Below are 18,845 nucleotides of genomic sequence, written 5' to 3'. Positions count from 1 at the left end.
TTCCCACTGGAATACTCACACATACAGTTCTTTTTCTTCTAGGTACAGAGCATGATAATATATTTCAAATCATCATCAGATATCACTGTACAAACACTTCAGTTTGCATTTTCCACATACAGCAGATGTTTGTAAAAGGATAAGGACAAAAATGAATGGAAAAAAAATGCTACTATCTTCACTAGCACTATGTATTCTCCATATCTATGGCTGGAGAGTGCAGTAAAACCTTATGTTGTCTCTGTAGAACGAGAAATAAACTTGAATTTCATTCCTGTGAGACACTGTGTATGTAGAAAACTGTCTGATAGCACACAATATATACAGTCTGCAGACCAGAAGCCTCATAACTTGAATCTTTGTTTCTAATCTGAATAAATGGTATGCATGCTACTTTTCCCTACAAATCTGTAGAACTTCTTTTTCCTGCGCTCCAAGTCAGAAGGTGGAAAAGGATTTCTCAATACTGTAAATAAAATACGGTGGTCAAAAACCAAAGCAAAGCTCTGTAAGACAGTAGGCAGGAAAATCAACAAGGGCTAGAAATGGAAAGTGAGATTAAAGGTAACATTTAGCCACAAAATTATTCTTAGTCACTTTAGAATAGCATGTAGTTAAATATACATGCACACACACAAAATAGCAAAGCTTACTTTGTAAAGTGCCTTGCTCTCACTTTCGACAGTAGATGATTGCTATTTACTGTAGGGTAGAGAACCACAGGAAGTTGGCCTTTTTTAGCCCTCTTGTCCTGGAAAAGCACGGTCTGAAGGAAACCTAATAAAGACCTTCCTTCCTGCCCTCCCAAACCCAACACCCCACCCCAGCTGTGGCTTTTTTCCTTGACTGCCTGCCTGAGCATCTTCAGTTCAGGCAACTGAGGATCATTCCCAGTCATGGCATGCTTTCTGTTGGTGATTCTGTCTTTGTATTTTGCACAAGGGCCAGGGAGGGCGATGATGTAAGCCTGCCTGACCTAGACTGCCACGAGCAGAGGAACTTTGGTTTGCTACAGGAACCTCCCTGCCCTCAGCCCCTCGGTAGAAGAAAATGAATGGTGGAGCAATTTGCAACCTCAGAAAGCTTGGGATAGCATGAACAGCTTTAACCAGTTTCTGACTGTGCAAGAGATAGTTGCTCAATGAGATGAGTTATGTTGTTTCAGCGCTGTGGAGCAGAATTACCAATAGGTTTTTACATTTGCCATAACTAGCTTTTATGTGAAGACAGATATAAATCTTGCCTCTGAGCATTCTGTGCATACAGAAACACAGACAATGAGGTGCTAAGATCAACAGCACAGGCTGAGACCCCTTTTATTCCTAACAGAATAACTTTGGAATTAATTTAAAAGTGAAGGAAACAAAAGGTGTGATGGAAGAACAAGATCTGCTTTGCTAGAACAGCCATTCAAACTTGTACTTTATATTTGGCTAGGGTCAGGTGATCACAGGCTTTGTCTTCATGGTGGTTTAAGCTATGTTGGTTCATTTTGTTTGTCATGGTGGTTTTCAGCTATGACATTGTGCTTTGCACTTGTGGCAGGCTGGTAATGTAAGTCAGTAATAGCAAGGAGTTGTTAAATTGTCATTGCTGGTAATTATGATCCTGTGCTCTTTCAGAGTAATGTAAATGACCTTATATGTTTTGCTTTTCTAGTCTCTTTGGCTAGATTGCTATTCCATCTTTATCACTATAACAGTTAACTGAGAGCTAGCAAATGAACTATTATTTCAAGTTCTTTAGTACTGTTGGAGTGCTGTGCGTTTCACAGTCTTGTGCAAGGGATCCATTCCTAAAAACTCCCATCTAAAGATGAAACTAAAATGTGCTGATGGAAGGTGGATAAAATTTCTTTCATAATCAGAAAATCTGGTGAAGGATATATATATATATAATTAGTGTATTGAAACTGCCTATAGACTCAAGTCAAATTCAGTTAATATTTGGAGTCCTAAAATGGAAGATTGCTTTAGGAAGTTGGTGCTTTTCATTTTTAAACAAGTTATTTTTTCATTCAGAAAATTATCTGATTTCAGAAAAACAAACCAAAACCAAAACCAACAAAAACAGCAGCGACAACAAAAACACCTCAAGAACAAACTCAACGTCCTTCTCAGTGCTGAGTGAACTGCTTTAGTCGAAACACTGACTTTCCCTAAGTGGGACAGAGTTTCTACTTCCAGCCAGTAGGCTTAAGAGAAAACCATTTGACTGAGTTCCTCAGTGGATTTGTACAAGCCCAAATGTTCCTCCAGTGAGGGGAAAGAGCAGGTGCTTGGAAAGACAGTAGGGAATGGAGGTCTTGTGCTTTTTCTGTGGGTATCTCATTAGCCTGAACATTAACTGATCTGTGGTGGTCTTTCTCTTCCTATCCCTTGGAAGACCACTTGGGTGTTTCTCTCATTCTGGTGTGCAAGCAGAAAATATCTGAAGCCGTGTAAATTTTTCAAGGTGGAAATGTGGTTCTCCCAGCCAGCTATAGTTAAGTGTTGAACTTTGACAGAGGGGCTGGATTTGCTCCCTGTGGGTTACTGACTGGCATTTGTCATAGTGCAGATGAGATCCTGAAATGCCATGTTGCAAGTCAAGAACTAGAGCAGTGTTCAGAGAGTGCCTCCCCAGGCTGGTGAGAGGGCAGGATGGTCCTGAGGTGGGTCTGTGCAGCTCGTGGAGGTCCTCAGGGAGCAGAGGCTCTGGGCTCTGCCCTGCTGCAGCCTGCTGTTATGGCCAGGCTACTTGAGGCACCTGACCTTGCTTTATAGATAGTTTGATGTGTATACATTGGTTACTACCACAGCAGTGACTTTCCTTCCATTGACACCCCAACTTGTAGATAAACTAACTGATTACCCATGTTTTTGATTAGCATGTACTACCTTTTGCCTTTTCTCACTCTTTTTGTTTAAGAAGAACTTGAATATTCAAGGACACGTAAAGTAGCTGTAAATATTTGTGTGTTAAACAGACAGAGAATTTCTGAAGCTTGTATTTGGATTGTATATCAGCTAGTGCAGAAAGCAAATCGATCTGACCAGTGCTCCAGATCTGAGCTTCTAAATCTTTCTGGAAGCTTGAGGAACTGAAGCTGAAGAACTTATGTAGTCTGAAGAGCACACATGGACCACATCCCTCATTTCAGTGTCCAAATAGAGGATTCAACCTTCTTATTAAGGTTTTCATCTTTGATAACTGGATTTGGCATCATTGGAACCAAGAATTTTCTTCATACTTCTGCTCAAAATGGCAGCATCTTCCCTACCTTACCCTTTGCAAAAGTGCAGGAGGAGTTACAGCTTCATTCTGTCACATAACAAGGTGATTTGATGGGAAAACACCAGGTCTCATATTAGCAGGATTTTATGCAGGTGTATTCCTAGAGTTGATTTTATTTTATTGGATGTCATCCTCTGTATCTCTCTTGAGCTTTAGCTGGGCTTTAGCTATTGAATTTTATTAGCTTCAAAATTTCACAGCGGTGCAGCTCACTGGCAAGGAAAAGAAGTTCTTACAACAGCATTAATGGGAGTGTGTTTTTTCATCCTTAGTTTTATGTAGGTTTCATTTATAGTTTCTCTTAAAATGTCATTCTTAAAACACGAACAGGTCTGATTATTCTGCTAAGAACTGTGCATACTGGAGATATGTGTCAATTATTGGCATGATATTGTGTTTAAGAAATTGAGAAATATTAAGAACTTGAGGACTTGAAACCAAAACTGTCGGGAATCCTGTCCAGCAGCTTTTATTTATTTATTTTTAAGTGAAATTCTTATCTTATCCATAGCTAGAAGGGAATGATCTCAACACATTTCTCAGTTTCTTAAAGATCCAAGCAAATTTTTAAGTAGTTTTTTTTTTCTATTTTTTTTTTTCTTTTTTTACTTTTCTTTTTTTTCCCAAGGAGAAAAGGGATTTTGGAGGAATAGACCAAGTGGCATTTGCTCATCACTGGGATACTCTTTGACTAATACCTTTTTGAAGTAAGCAGTATGGTCCCCTGAGTGTAGGTGCCCTGGACATGGGTGAGAAGCATCTGAAAGGTGAAGCATGGCAGGTTCTTGAATAAGCTCCATGTAGAAGAGGTTTGGTTTTACCGTGGCAAGTGTTATGAGGTCCCACTGGCCAACTGCAGACTTTGGCAGACCTGGGACTCCTGCACTGCACTTTGTTCTACTTTATGTGGGGGACATGCTTCTTAACTCAGGCAGGCACAGCAGCTCGTAGGGCCAATCTGCACTGTGCCTTTGCTCATAAACTCTCCTGAAGCCCAGAGGGATACTGACTGGGGAGTATGCTATAGGAAAATTACTCTTGAATTTTTTAAGGCTTCTTAGCTCTGGCTGAGCACCCATCAGGAGGCATTTGGGATGGCTCCAGCAAAACCAATCTTTCCAATGGTTCCAGTAACAGTAAGGTAATATTGGGCATGACCTGTTTGGGTCTCACAAAACTACATTAGGTCCAACAGGGTTTTCTAGCCCATTTTCTGTGCTGTGCTTAAGTACTACCCTGCTTCTCTTAGTCACAGAAGTGCTCTTGCTGTGCTGCACCCGATCTGATGGATGTTGCTGGAGCTAAGCTGATCTGCATCTAGCCACAGTACATATGTCTGCAACAACATCATGGCTGGTTTAAAGCTTGGATAAATGGCTTGAGGCAGCTGAGTGTGGACTGCTGAGGTTCAGATGCATTCTGCATGATATTTCATTTCCTTACATAATGTGATGAGCACAATGTTTGTGCAGAGAGATGACAACTTAGGAAAATAAGTTTGGTTTTCCAGAACAAGACGGGTGAGCAACTGTGGTGTGAGGGAGCCATGTAACACAGCTTTTCAAATAGTGGTTCCACACTTGGCCTTCTGTGTCATTCACAAGGCTGAGGCTGTGTGTGTTTGATGGACAAAAGGGCAGCTCTCTGCTGCTTGCTTTCAGCAGTGGCAGAGCTGGTGGAAATAAACCCCAAGAGTCTTGCTCCTGGGGTCCTACCACCTTCTCTTTTAGACTCCAGTCTCACAGCATGCCAACACCAGGAGGTCAGTCACTTAAAAAAAACTCCTCAGTCTCTGCCCTGTGTGCTAGCTCCCACCCGCCTCCCCTGATTTCCTGTCACCTCTGTTTGCTGAGGTGGTTCTTTGTGAGCAAAGAACAGTGTCAGTAACTTGTCTTTATAGTAGTCCTTTAAAAAGTATGTATATCCTGTGTGGAGGTGGGAAAAAGTGAAAATATCTCTCATGCCTGTGTTCTTGCCTAAGAAAATACATGTGAAGCCTCATCCTCAATTAACTAAGTGCTATGACTGAAGCAAATGTTGAGACGGGCAAACAGACCGTGCCCACAATTTCCAAGGTATTAAAAAAATGCCATTTCTTTTTCCAGCATTACTTGAGAAACCAATCAGCAAAAGACAGGACAGTGAAGCTGTACAGAAGGCCAAGATCCTTTATGCATCCTGTATGAATGAGAGTAAGTGGTCTGATTTTGGGACACCGATGTGTTAGCCATGTTTATAAAGGCAGACTTTTTTGCTCTCCACTGGACTCCATGAAGCTTTGTGCAGACTCACAGGTTTTGCTGACTTGCATTCAACCTGAATGCAGGGGGTCCTCTGCTTGTTCCTGAAGTCAAAGCAATGGTACATCAAGGAACAAGGAAGCACATTTACAGAGACCTCTATTCATCAGGGCTCTGTGAAAGGATCCTTATGTGTGCAAAAGGATGCTAAAACCCTGCCAAGGGGGGCAGGGGTAATGCCTGGTGTATCAGAGGAGCCCTCTGATGAAATTCTCCTACGACACTTTTGAGAGTCTGCTGCTCAGCACCCTCCAGCTTTCTCTAAATCCCTGTGATCAAAACACTTCCACAGGGATGGACTCAGGCAGCCCTGAGCTCTGAATCTGTGAGTTAGCTGGGTGCCAAGTGGGTTTAGGGGGGGAACCCTGCAGCCACTTTTGGGCAGTGCTTTCCTTGAGCTTGTCACTTGCTGTACGGTTGATGTGCACTAACTGGGACACAGCACAAACTTTATGCAACTGGATGGGTGAAAGATGAGTTGGGAGGGAGTGGACTTTGTCCATTAAAGTGCCCTTTGTCCTTCTCACTCTCCTTCAGACATGGTTTCCTGGGGCAGGCTCAGCAGTTTGGGCACCTGCCCTGCAGCTGCGGTGCCCAGCTGCTGACCCCTCTGGCTTTGATTGTGGGCAGTATATTAAAATATGCTTAATTCCAGGCCTTTGTCTTTTTAAAAAGGCAGTGATATGCCTCTTTTTTAACTTGATTCATATAAACTGGTGTAGGACTGCTGTGCCTCTGTGTTCACAGGCAGAGCAGAGGTGCTGGGGTTCAGCAATGCCCTTGTCCTGCCTAGAAATCAATCAGCACTGATAAATCCTTGCATCTCCCGTGGTGCTGCTGGATTTGAGTTGTCTGGAATGTAACAGTTGTCACACTTTGACATTTCAGAAAAAATTGAAAAAGCCGATGTGAAACCACTGCTAAGCATATTGAGGCACTCCCCTTTCCACTGGCCTGTGCTGGAATCCAACATTGGACCTGAGGGGCTGTGGTCGGAGAGGAGGTTTAGCTTAGTCCAGACTCTGGCAACCCTTCGTGGTCAATACAGTAACTCTGTCTTCATCCGTTTATATGTGGCTGCTGATGACAAAATTTCCAACCGGTACATCCTGAAGGTACAGAATAGCATATCTATTAGGTTACTCTGCATGGTATTTTGTGATCTCATTTTTTAAAACACGCATACAAGCCAAATGCTTACATTTAACTATTGTTGCTTTTATCTACTAACTTACAGGTGTACCTGGGTGCCAATTCCGGGAATGTAGAAACTATTGGGTATCACATGCTGTTGAAAAATATATGTACACAGGACATTTTCTCCTTTCAAATAGCAAAAAAGATTAAGCATGTTCCCAGTGGACTAATGTCCAGGGTCCACTTGTATGAAAATAAGAGTGGTGGATATCTTGTTCTGAGTGCTGCTTATAACACTATCAGTTGTATGAAGAATGCTTTTTGTCTGTGAAGATGAGGAATGATGAATTGGTCACAGATATTTTGAACTTGAGATATTTTTCTTGAGGTGGAAACATGTTATCTTGTGCTTATGCAGCACCTTAAAACAAAAAATGTATCCCAAACACTTCTAAACCTGAAATACAGAATAACCGTTTACTGAAATTCTTTCGTTTTGCACCAAAGCATAAAGTTCACTAACAATGCATGGCATTACACAACAGTTTAGATTAGTGAGAAGGAAAAAAAATAATAAAATAATTAAAAAAAAAATGCCTAGCTGTAGTCTGACAAAACTCCAGAGAGAATTGTAATGGTTACTGTGAGATGTCATCATGGCAAGATCAAGTGCCTGGGCCAAATGCGTTGTTGTTGTTTAGGAAGTAGAGATGAGTAAGCAGAGTAGGCCAGCTCTCCACTGCCATGAGAATGTAATTTATGAAGGCAAGAGAGAAGGAACAAGGAAAAAAACTATGACACCATTCATCACAGCAAAATAATATTTATGGTCCTTACATTGCTGACATCCTGGCTAGCTGTAGGGATGCTTTCAAGAATACATTGCATTTGGGGCTTGGACGAGAGTTGGACAGAACCAACTTCAGTGATTCTGAAGTGGATGTTGATTCCGAATCAGCTCTTTGGAATGCCATTTGTTTGAGGTGTTTGACTGGTATGAAATTCAGCAGTAACTTTTCCCTGTCTCTAGGGAGTTTTCCTGAACAGTCAAGGCAATAGCAGATCAAGAGTTCAAGTATTAAGGATGTCATTCTGCTAAGATGCTGTTTGGATCCTGTCAAGATTGCTTTGGCTGGAGATTCGTTTAAAAGAACTGAAACGGTGGAATCAAAAGAGGAAATATTTAGCTATCTCCTGTCATACTCCTACCATAATCTCCTAGGCCAAGTCACCCGCCAGTGGAAGGCTTGGATACATCTATATTGCTGATCCCTTGGAAATGAATTGTACCTAGTAGTATCTTCACTCAGTATGCTTAGTGGCACATAAAAATTAGGTATCTAAATAACTGAAGCACTACATCCTATGAATAACATATTATTCCTTGGAGGATTCTGTTGTTGTTAATTTGATTACAAACTTGATCTGCAGAATGCATCAGCCAGTATTCTAATTTGTTAATGTTTTAACAAATTCCCAGGAGTGTGGCTGTACCAAAGAGTATTTCAATCTGCTTGTGAAAATGGCTCTATTGCAAAATTCTTTGTTCAGCATTGCAAAATCATAAATAGATCAGGAAAAGAGGGGAAGCTCCAAATTAAACTTTGTTCAGTATTCTATATATATATATATATATATATATTAAATTTGGACTAAAAATGTTGGTTAACTTTTTTGTTTCTATCTCATATTTGTCTTTCTTATTTTCAGTGGATTATCAAATCTGACTCTTAAACCAGGAAAATTTGGCTGAGCACTTAAAGCAACAGTCACATAACTGAAATAGACCAATATCTGTTGTATGTAGTGATTTTTTTTTTCTTCAATATGCAGAAAAAAGGTGATACTCTTTTTCAAAGAATCAGAATTGCACTGAACGTCACAGCTACTCTGCTTTCAGGGGAGGATTTGTTTTATTATGGTTTTGGTATATTTTAAAGCTTGAGGAAATCACATCTTGAGGACAAGATGATGTTTATTCACCCATTTGAGATTCTATTTGCATTTACGTAGGTCAGTTTTATACATGTAGAAAATGTGAAATATAAATGCTGTAGGATTTAAAGTAAAAAGGGCTTGTGTGAAGTAGTATGAATAGGTACAATCTCTCTTCTTTTCTTATCTTTTCAAAAACAAATACAACATCAAAATAATAATTTTAGAATGACAAAACTTTTTTTTGTTTTTGTTTTTGTTTTTCCATTCTTTCCGTTCCCACGAGTATCTTATGCAGAGTTCAGAAACTGGATGAATTATGTTTTCAGATTTGGCTTCTATATCCTAATTTGTTTTGATCACATTGAAATGTTTTGTGAACTCTCAGTTTCCAGCAGTGATTTTAAGAATACTGCTTGACTGTGAATTTTGCCTAGTTAAGAACTTGAAACATTATGCAAGCACTCCCATGTAGTCATTTCATTCAAAAGACGAAGTGCAGATCTCATTGAACTTTCAAGAGTGGTTTAGAAATTTCTCGTGTATACATGCGTGCATGTAATGATTTCTGTGGATGGAATCCAGTTGTACCTCTGTTCAAAAAGCCAAATACTCATTACAGGACTCAATACTGCTCTAGGGTGAAGCTCAAATGCACAACCATGTTTTTTGTCAAAGAAGGCTAATGATGCTTTCCAGGCACACAGCAGTGGACATGCTCCAGCAGCTAATGGACATTTGGTCCACACACTAGACTAGTACGTCCAAAGTTGGCTCTATTGCCCCTGAAATATGTACAGCATGAATCACTGCCAGCACTGAGTGTTTGATCCTGTAGACCCACTCCTTTTGCATTACCCCACTTGCTAAAGGAGCCATAAACACTTAAGTCATGGTAGGTGATACTTTGATAGCTCAAATATTGTAGATAGCTCAAATATTGCAGGGGGCATCTGAGGCTTTCCAGATCACGCTAATGTGAATTTAGTTATGTCTGTCAGCATTTTTCTGTTTTTTATTTTTTATTTTTTAATTATGTGGAACTCAGGCTGGTCTTCAGCAATGTATTATGTAATCGATATTTACACACACCCACTGTAATTGCCAGAAAAACATGAACTCTTTCAAGGTTGCTAATATGGCTATCTTTGAATTCTGATGAATTTAATTATTTAATGCTTTTTCTTGTTATTTTTAACAGCTAGATCAAGCAAGCCTCTCTCTTTCATCTCGAGAGGATTACCTAGAAAACACCACAGAAGCTAAATCTGTAAGTAGCATTAACTGAAACTCAAAATGTCCATTTTTTCCCTCAGTTTTTGTCATTGTGGATTTTGCTCCATGGAGCTCCAAACTGAAAAAAAAAAAAGTGTTTTTTTTTGAATTTAGATTTTTCAAGGTATTTCCTATCAGAAAACACCACCACCAACAACACTCTTGCAAAGATTTCCAGTGAAGCTTTTAATGAGATTTGGGGGCCCCCTCGCTTTTCTTTCACCTTGGAAGGGACCTCTGGAGACATTTCCTCTGAGTAGTGTCAGCTCTGCTCTGTCATCTTTACTCCCCACATCAGATATCTATACACATAGATAGGATCTCCCTTAGCTTTCTCTTGTCCAGGCTGCTCAGTCCCAGCTCTTTCAGCCTCTTTTATGTCAGATGCTCTGGGCCCTTTATCTGCTTTGTTGCCATGTGATGGACCCAATCCAGTACAGCTATGTTTCTTTTGTACTGGGTAACTCAGGACTGGGCCCAGCACTTAAATGTGGCCTCACCAGTGCTGAGTAGAGGGGAAGGTTCACCTCCTTCAACCTGTTGACAGCAATCTGCCTAATACAGCACAGGATACTGTTAGCCTTCTTTGCTGCAAGGACACATTGCTGGCTCATGTTCATCTTGGTGTCCACCAGGACTTCCTGAGCTTTTCAGAAAAACTGCTTCCTAGTCAGTTGGCCCCCAGCCTGTGTTTGTGCTTGGAGTTATTTCTCACCCAGTGCAGGACTTGGCATTTCCCCTTGCAGAGCTTCACTAGATTCCTGTTGGCCCATCTCTCCAGCCTAACAAGGTCCCTCTGAGTGGCAACACAACCATATGATGCATCATTCAAACCTTCTCCCCCACCTCCCCCAGTCTCATACTGTCTGCAAACATGCTGAAAGTACACATTCTAGAAGACCATGTGCCTCATCAAGAGGCTGCAGGCACTGCCTGCAGTTTGAGACTTGCAGATCTGCGTCTACCATCTGGGTCCAGGAGCTCAACAAAAAGGCAGTTACACCAGCAGTGCCTGGGGACCATGTCCTATAGCATGTGACCACCATATCTAAGGATGAGTATGCCAGACAGAGTTCGCTCACCTCTTCCTTGTGAACTGGTGCATCTGTTGATTGCTTGTGGGAGTTGTGCCTTGAGGAGCTTGGCTCTAGTATAGGCCTCTCTGTGGTGTGGACTAAAAGGGTGCTTGACTCTCCCCAGTCAGGGGTCAGCTAAAAGAAAGTCTGCAGGCACACTGCGTTCAAGGACAGCTGACAGTATTCATTAGCAGCTGCTACAGCTACCCTTGCCTTAGCCTTCACCTGACCTGGTGGCAACAGGAGTCCCACAGTCCACTGCAGGGGAGGCCCCAGGAATTCCCAGACCATGGACAAAGCGACTAGAAGCTCGGGACTGTTTCAACAAAGTGGAACCCCGATACTACTACATTGGTGAGCTGCCCTCCAGGCCAGCGTCTTAGGTTCAATTAGGCCAGAAGGCTGAGCTCATTTCAAGCGCCATTACAGATGACTATCATCAAATTAACCTGAATTTATTAAATACAGGGAACAAGAGTCCCTCTGCGGTTCTCAGTGATTCATTAACTCTTCTTCCCACTCTCTTCATGATTTCTCAGTACTCTGCTACAGTTTATCAACAAGTTTTCTTGCTGCTTTTCTGTGGACAGCAGTCATGAACCGATGAGGTTTGCCATATGTATTGATACTTGACAATGGCAACATCTCTTTCACCCTCCTTTGATGAAAGACTGTGGGCAGCATCCGGCACATGCAGCCAACAGCTCACAGAAAACAAGCACTTGGATTGTCATAGTGGACAAATCGCTTATGATTAAGGTCTTAGAGTTTTGCTTCCCTTTTAAGTTCTGTGAGAAGCTAGTGAGCTTTTTTAGCCACATCCATCCAACTAGATGATGCCGGGATCCAAATAACTGTGTCTATTCAAAGATTAAAGGTGGTGATGTATTGGGAAATGTATTTTCTTTTGGAGGGCTATGGGCCAGCAGGAGCTGATGAGGACCAATCTGAGGACCTCTGAAAGATGATGCCTGGGGAGAGGTAGCACAAAAATCACAACAGTACCATTACATACAGTGTTTTGTGCTAACATCTGTTTATACACACTAGACTAAAATGTGCTTTTTTTAGAAGAGCTGGGGAGAGCAGAGCATTGTGGTAGTAACATGTGTTGCAGTGCTGTGGCAGAAATAGAGGAGAGAGGTCAGTGAAGAGTCTATCTCCCAGTCTTCTTAGCCACGAAGCTTGCACTTGTTTATAAGCACTTCTTCAGTCCTGTGCTGATTACTGTATGAAATTGTGAAAAAAATATTTGTGTACACACATACACATTGTCTACTCCCATTATAAGATTTGTGTTTTCAATGTAATCCAGAAGTGTCATTTGCATTTCCTGAGATTTACACAGAGATTCAGAGTTGTGTACCACAGCAGGTATCTCAGTCTCTCATGCACAGTATGTTTATCGTGTTATTTCCCCTCTTCTCTTCAGTGAAAGTGGGCACTTGAGGTAAGGAAATTATAACTTTGGTTGCAAGGGCATGAAAATGCAAAGTATTCTACTCCCTGCTATAGCTGGGCATTTTGTGACCTACTGCTGCAACTCTGTTGAAGTGGAAATCCAGTGATAATTTCCTTTTTTTTTTTTTTTTTTTCAGTACCGAGATGCCTTTTTGCAGTTCATGGTTGATACAGCAGTGCTTCTGGGTGCAAATGCTTCACGAGCCGAGTCTGATATGAAGTCAGTTCTAAAGCTGGAAGTTAAAATAGCTGAGGTAGGTAATTTTATGTGGTATTGAAGATAGCTTTAAAAACAAAGTGCAGTCCTGTTTCAAAATGGAAAGTCATTATATCAACCACCTAAGCAATACTGTTTGTTGGAAGGAGAAGGAAAGGGGCAGAACTTGACAAAAAAAGAATGAACAGTCTTCCTGCCTAGTAAATTGTTAAATAGAATATTTTATTCTCAGGGGCAGGTTGAATAAAAAATAGAAACAAAAAAACAAACAAGCAAATAAAACCCTTAGCCAATTGCCCTTGGTCATTTAAATTGTTAATATTTCTTAATTTTGAACTTGGGCAGAATTTGAGTCCCTGTTGTGCAGCTGTGTTGTGAATACATTACCATATATTCAAGGAGTAGACTGTCTCATTCTCTGAGGAAGTCTAAAAGCAGCACAAGAGTGAGTTAGTATAGTGGCACTTACTAGTTAGTGAATGGATGGCTGGTCATAGTAGTGCCACAGTAAGCTCCTGAGCTACTTTCTTGGGGTTCCCTGGAAGAAGGGACAAGAAACTCCATGAGTTTTCATTTATGGGACCAACTGGACTTAGCAAAACTAAGCAGATTTAAATCTGGCACTCAGGTCTGATTGATTTAGTTGGTGACATTTTTGGCCCCCTGTGGAGTTCAGTTTAGACTTTATGACTCTTGCAGGCTGAAGAAACATTTCTGCTTCCCTGTATCTCCTCTAGTGTGGCTGCTGCAGGAGTCCTGCTCCTGGGAGCTGCAAGTCTGCTAACATTTCTGCTTTTTCCAGAGCTAGAGAGAAGAGTTTCCCTCAGTGTTGGGAAACCAGCAAAAGTTAGGGGTATAGACTTGGCACTGATTTACTGAACTTCCAAGAGAACTGAGGATTTCTTCATATCACCATGGAAAAGAAACTCTATCTCCCACTGTCCTCTGTGAAATGCTGGTTCTGCTGTTAATAGAGAAGCCTCTTTCTCAGAAGAGGTGGCACTAGAAAATGACTTTTCCCTGGGTACTGCTATTGCTGTCTACACCAGGAGGAAAGGCAGTGATATGTCTTTTTGGTGTGTGTGTGTCTGTGTGCAGAACTGAGAGCCATCCAAACAGCAGTAAATCAGTGTTTCCATCTCTCAGCTGAAAGCAGAGATGAAATTTTGTTAAATCTCTAAATAAAGGCAAATATTCTGTTTCAATTACCTAGCCTGGTTGGAATAATGAGCAGATACTTCATTGCGATCCAGTTGACTTGAGAAACAGGAACTGTTTGTTCTGTTTATTGGTGATGTGATAAGATGCATTGCTACCTCTGGTAGTTCTAATGTTTTATTTGGCAAGTGTCTTACAGAGCTGTAATCCACGAACAGGATATGTGAAGTTGCCGTAAAAGATGACATGGATCATGTAATAGCCTTCAGGATTAGTAATGCATGCCTTTATGCAACAAGCCATGTTTGCTCACAGTCACCTAATATTCCTTTAGTATGAAAAATTCCCTAAAATATATTCAGATATTAGTCACGAGTCTAGGGACGGGAATTGTTACATGATCCATAATGAGCACAATTAATCACATAAACATCTTACCATGATTTTGAAGGAGCTAGTCGTGTTTGTCACTTTGGCTTTTACTATATCCCATGTTCCTCTATACATTTTTTTTAGTGAACATACATAACGAAGAACTTGTGTGTTCAGGAAGAGAGACAACAAGAATAAAGGGAAAATGTGTTGGATTTAGGGAGGAATGGTATGCTTCAAGAGATCTTGTTGTGTACAAGGAAGTTTTTGAGTAGATCTGAATTACTGGAGGAAGAGGAAAAATTTTGAGAGGAAGGGAGCAAATGGGTTCAAGAAGAGTTTAAAGATTTGTCAGATAAATGAAACATGCAGAAAAGGGGAAGAAAGGTTTTTTTTTTTTTTTTTTTTTTTTTGTTTTTTTCTGTATGGCTTGAGCTTGAGCAACAGTAAAACCACAGACATTTACTGTAGAATTTTGGTTGGAGAACTTCCAGCTGTCTGGTTAGTCTGGCATCAATCTCTGTCCTGTTTAAGCTCTGCAGCAAACAGCCTGTTGTACAGGATTTACCTTAGAGTGGGGCTGAAATTGGCATCAGGAATTCTTGTTTCTCCTGAACAGTGACAAAATTTTAAACTTTATCTTGTACTTGGCTTGTTTCTCTGCTAAGTTAACAGTCTGCCATCTTGGAATCTGACCGTACCTTGTCAATTATAAAAGAACTTACTTTGTATTTAGTATTTCTTCTGCTACATCCTTGGGTTTGATACTGCAGAAGGATCCTGAGGTCTGGCTCCTGTGGTCAATTAGATGAGAGATTGGTTTGGTGAATGCTTTGGCTCATGTCTGGCCTATATGCTCTGGTTTTCTGCTATGGAAATCAGGACACCTGGTAAACGGGGAGAAACCGGTGTGTGTCTGGCTTTTCCCTCAGATGGAATCAGGCCATAGCAGGGCACATGTTCAAATCCAAGAGATGAGATATGCTTCCAGCATACCCATCTCAGATTTGACCCTTTAAACAATATAGTTTGGAGCTGGCTTCTTTCTGAGATGATAAGATGAATAAATATTAAAGGTCTAAGTGTGCTTTTGCCTCTAATGAATCCACATACATTTGCTTGTTATAATCAGAACTAAAATTGGTCTACTGTGTTCAAAGAAGACATTCAGCTCATCAAATTTCCCAGTAATGATTTAAGCTGACAATGAACCATATTCCAGTTCTCCTAGGTAATGCCATCCTCAGAAAAGGAAGTTGATGTCATGAACGCTTGTAAAAGGGGTGGTGAGATACTTCTGCCCTGAGATTATGGTGGACAGTAGTGATATAAGAGCACATCCTTGGAAGATGAGCCTGATTTTCACCATCTTGTTGTCTTATTTTTTTTTTTTATTTCCCAGATCATGATTCCATATGAAAATCGAACAAGCGAGGTGATGTACAATAAAATGAACATATCGGAGCTTAGTGCCATGATTCCACAGGTTGGTTGTGGAAAAATACAAAACTAATGTTTTAGTTTCTGACCTATGTAATTAAAAACTGTTCTAGTGTGGAAAGACAGCAGGTTAAAGGAATATTATTAGGAATGTTTGTATGTTCTTTTAAACACAATTATGCGAGGTCTGCAAACATGTAAAGACAAACTGCAATAGTTTTTAAATATTTAGTAAGTAAAGCTTTGAAACCATTAATCTCAAAGGTGCAAGTTAATTAATAAATCATCTTCCTCGATAAACTGCTTTAACCAGCCTTCTTTTTGTCATTTCAGTTTGACTGGCTGGGATACATCAAGAAAGTGATTGACACCAGACTCTACCCTGAGCTCAAAGACATAGGTCCTTCAGAAAATGTGATTATCCGTGTTCCCCAGTACTTCAAAGATTTATTCAGGATACTTGAAAATGAGAGGAAAAAGTAAGGATGGTTTCACCCATATTTATGACGGGGCATTGAATACTGGGCTTTTCCTGGGATTTTCAGGTGCTTCAGAGGTTCTTGGAATCAAGTCTCTAGGAAAAAGATCTCCTTGGTTTTGTCTGAAGGAGGATATAGGTATTACTTTGAGTGCAGCAGAAAAAAATAGTTTCAAGCATCTTTTTACTCAGAACACATTGCAGTAAAGTTCAGCAGATCCTTTCCAGATCCGTTCAGCCTCTCTCACCTGTATAGGGTCTTGTATCTTGTGAAATCATTATACCTCTAGAAAAATGCAGGCAGCTCACAATGGATGTGCTCTGCATAGGAAGCAAGACAGGTTCAGGCAATGTGATGAATAAAGGGTATGTGAAGATGTTCTATTTTGAAGCATTTTTGTTGATAACATCTAAGTTGTCTCTGTAATAGTTTGCTCTCACTCTCCACTCAGATGTGTTGCTGAACTTTTAAAAACCATTGCCAGGCTCTCATCTCTAAAAATAATTCCTAGTTGATTGTACAGTATGGCCACAACCAAATGTGCATTTCAGAAAAAAAGAATAATTTGGAAGCATTGTTCTTATATTGCTGCTCTGTGCCTCCAATGACAGAATGCTTATGTAAATTCACAGTACCTGTAAAAGTAATAAGAAGATCAAACAATAAGAAACGTGAAGGTGATCATTTGTTCTGCCTACAGATTGTCAAACATTCTTACTTTATAAAATTCAGAAATATCATTAGTGAACCATGAATTTTAGTCTGCTGAAGAAAGTCTTCTAAATGGTTTGGGTTGTCCATCCTTTGTATCTTATAAAGTTGGCTACGCCAGTGAGGATAAGAGGTGATTTAGAAGAGACACATGTAGCAAGACAACAGAGAATTAGTTATTCCTTGTGTACAAATACACTTACGTGCAAATGTAACCACTACACAGTAAATACCTGGATGCTTTTTTTCATTAGGATTTTAATTTAATTTCAAGAAAAACCCATCAATGAGTGTTAGAGAAGTTAAACCAGTGTGTGTATCATGGCAGAGAGAGGCTGGAGTAGTGACCAGAAAGAACTTCAATGCCCGTCTTCAGCAAAGTTCAAAACCAGCTTCCTGATTCCCAAAGGTTGAGGGGACAGGCAAAAGCAGTCTTTGATTTCTAATATATTCAGGCTGTTTATCTTATAGCTGATAATGGTTTGTGTGAGCCAACACTATAAGTATTTTCTGCTCAGTTTCTCTAAGTTTTTCTTAAGAAAAATTGCATCATAAAATGTTAGAAATGTCAAATACAGTGCTAAACTCAACCTAAGAAGACTTCAACAAATTCTTATATATAAAATCCATCCAAAGAGTCACTGCATGATAACAAAGTTTATCTTTATATATTAGGTAATAATATTCATTATCTAAAATGTCATAGTTTGCTCCAGAAGCAACTTTGTTATCTGGTCTGAGAAAATCAGAAATCATCTTAATGCAAACTGCTAACAACAAGGTGTTAACATTTTCCTGTGGAGTAAAATCCAAAAGCTTAACAAGGATATTTTCTTACGGGTAATCTCATTTGTCATTTCCATATGATGTTTAAAAGGTTAAATTAATGCAAAAAACATTATTTTTTTTATATAGTAAATATTTCCATGAATCAGTTTCCTAGTAAAGCATTCAAAACATTTAGACTTGCATCAGTGATTAAAATGTGAATTAACTTCTGATTATTTCAGGAGAGTCAGTGTCATTTGGAGAGACAGGCACTTTCTCTGAGTTCATATTCTCCTCAGTTACCAACCTCCTATCCCTGACTTACACTGTTATTCCAGTGCCCTTGTGTCTACTTCCCAGGTGGGCAACCTGCTGGCACGGGTGCTATTCAAACATGGCACAAAATGAAGGTTCATGCCCCAGTGATCTGGCAAACTACTTGGTGAAATTTCTTTCGGGTGGAGGGAAGAATGGAGTGAAAATTAAGCCTAGCTACAGAAACAATTCTTAGTGATGGAGGTGACAACTTGTATGGACTCAAAATCCTATTATAAACTGTTGTTTTGGAGAACCTGCTCAACAGTCTTGAATTGCGAAATCATTCACACAACAATGTTACTAGAAAATAGCATATTGGCAGAGTGTAGTGTGAATTTAATAGAATAAGGCATTTATTTATTTATTTATTTAGTGACAACCCTGCTGAATGTAGTCAAGTTACTCTGTGTAGCTTGAAATGTGTGCTGTGGTGTGGCTGGAACATAATGGGGACTGTCTGAAATTCCCAAAGCAGGGCACTGCTGTGGGTCCAGCCTAGGGCATGGGTCTCTGTAGCAAGCTTATTTCCCATCCCTGTTATCTGTGTGCTGGTGCCTTAGAGGAGAGTGATGAATAGGATATAGTAAAATGTGTCCTCATTACGGAGATGTCTGCAGCTGCTGTAGGAAGCAGCTTTACCATTCTTATTGTTGTCAGAATAAATAGCTACTTTCTGTTGTCTCATTTTACTGCATTTTTGCGGTGTGGGACAATTAATAGAGAAGTACATGGTAATTCCTGCAGCATAAAGAGGAATTTTCTTTAGAGAGCGATGGGGGAACTAGATCTCCTTTCTGGTCTTCAGCTGCCCCTGAAAAATTAGTTAGAGAGCTAAGCTACAATAATTTAATGAGAAATTGTGCCTCCAGCTATAGATGGATGTTTTTCAATTCTTTTAATTTGATTCACAACCCAATTATGA

At 40.1% G+C, this 18,845-nt stretch overlaps 1 protein-coding gene across 2 annotated transcripts in view; it reads left to right on the top strand.

Moving 5' to 3' along the window:
* Positions 1 to 18,845, top strand: part of PHEX (phosphate regulating endopeptidase X-linked) — a 102,820-nt gene that overhangs the window by 16,459 nt on the left and 67,516 nt on the right. For both annotated transcript variants that reach the window (XM_083832413.1, XM_083832412.1), the window contains 6 exons: positions 5,382 to 5,468; positions 6,465 to 6,691; positions 9,850 to 9,918; positions 12,598 to 12,714; positions 15,610 to 15,693; positions 15,981 to 16,126. In XM_083832413.1, the coding sequence (XP_083688539.1) occupies positions 5,382 to 5,468; positions 6,465 to 6,691; positions 9,850 to 9,918; positions 12,598 to 12,714; positions 15,610 to 15,693; positions 15,981 to 16,126 (730 nt within the window). The remainder of the gene's footprint in view (positions 1 to 5,381; positions 5,469 to 6,464; positions 6,692 to 9,849; positions 9,919 to 12,597; positions 12,715 to 15,609; positions 15,694 to 15,980; positions 16,127 to 18,845) is intronic.

The sequence above is a fragment of the Anser anser genome (assembly GCF_964211835.1).
Source record: "Anser anser genome assembly, chromosome: 1".
Classification (NCBI taxonomy): Eukaryota; Metazoa; Chordata; class Aves; order Anseriformes; family Anatidae; genus Anser; species Anser anser.
The sequence above is the reverse complement of the archived record's forward strand: the minus strand, read 5'-3'. Positions and strand labels throughout refer to the sequence as shown.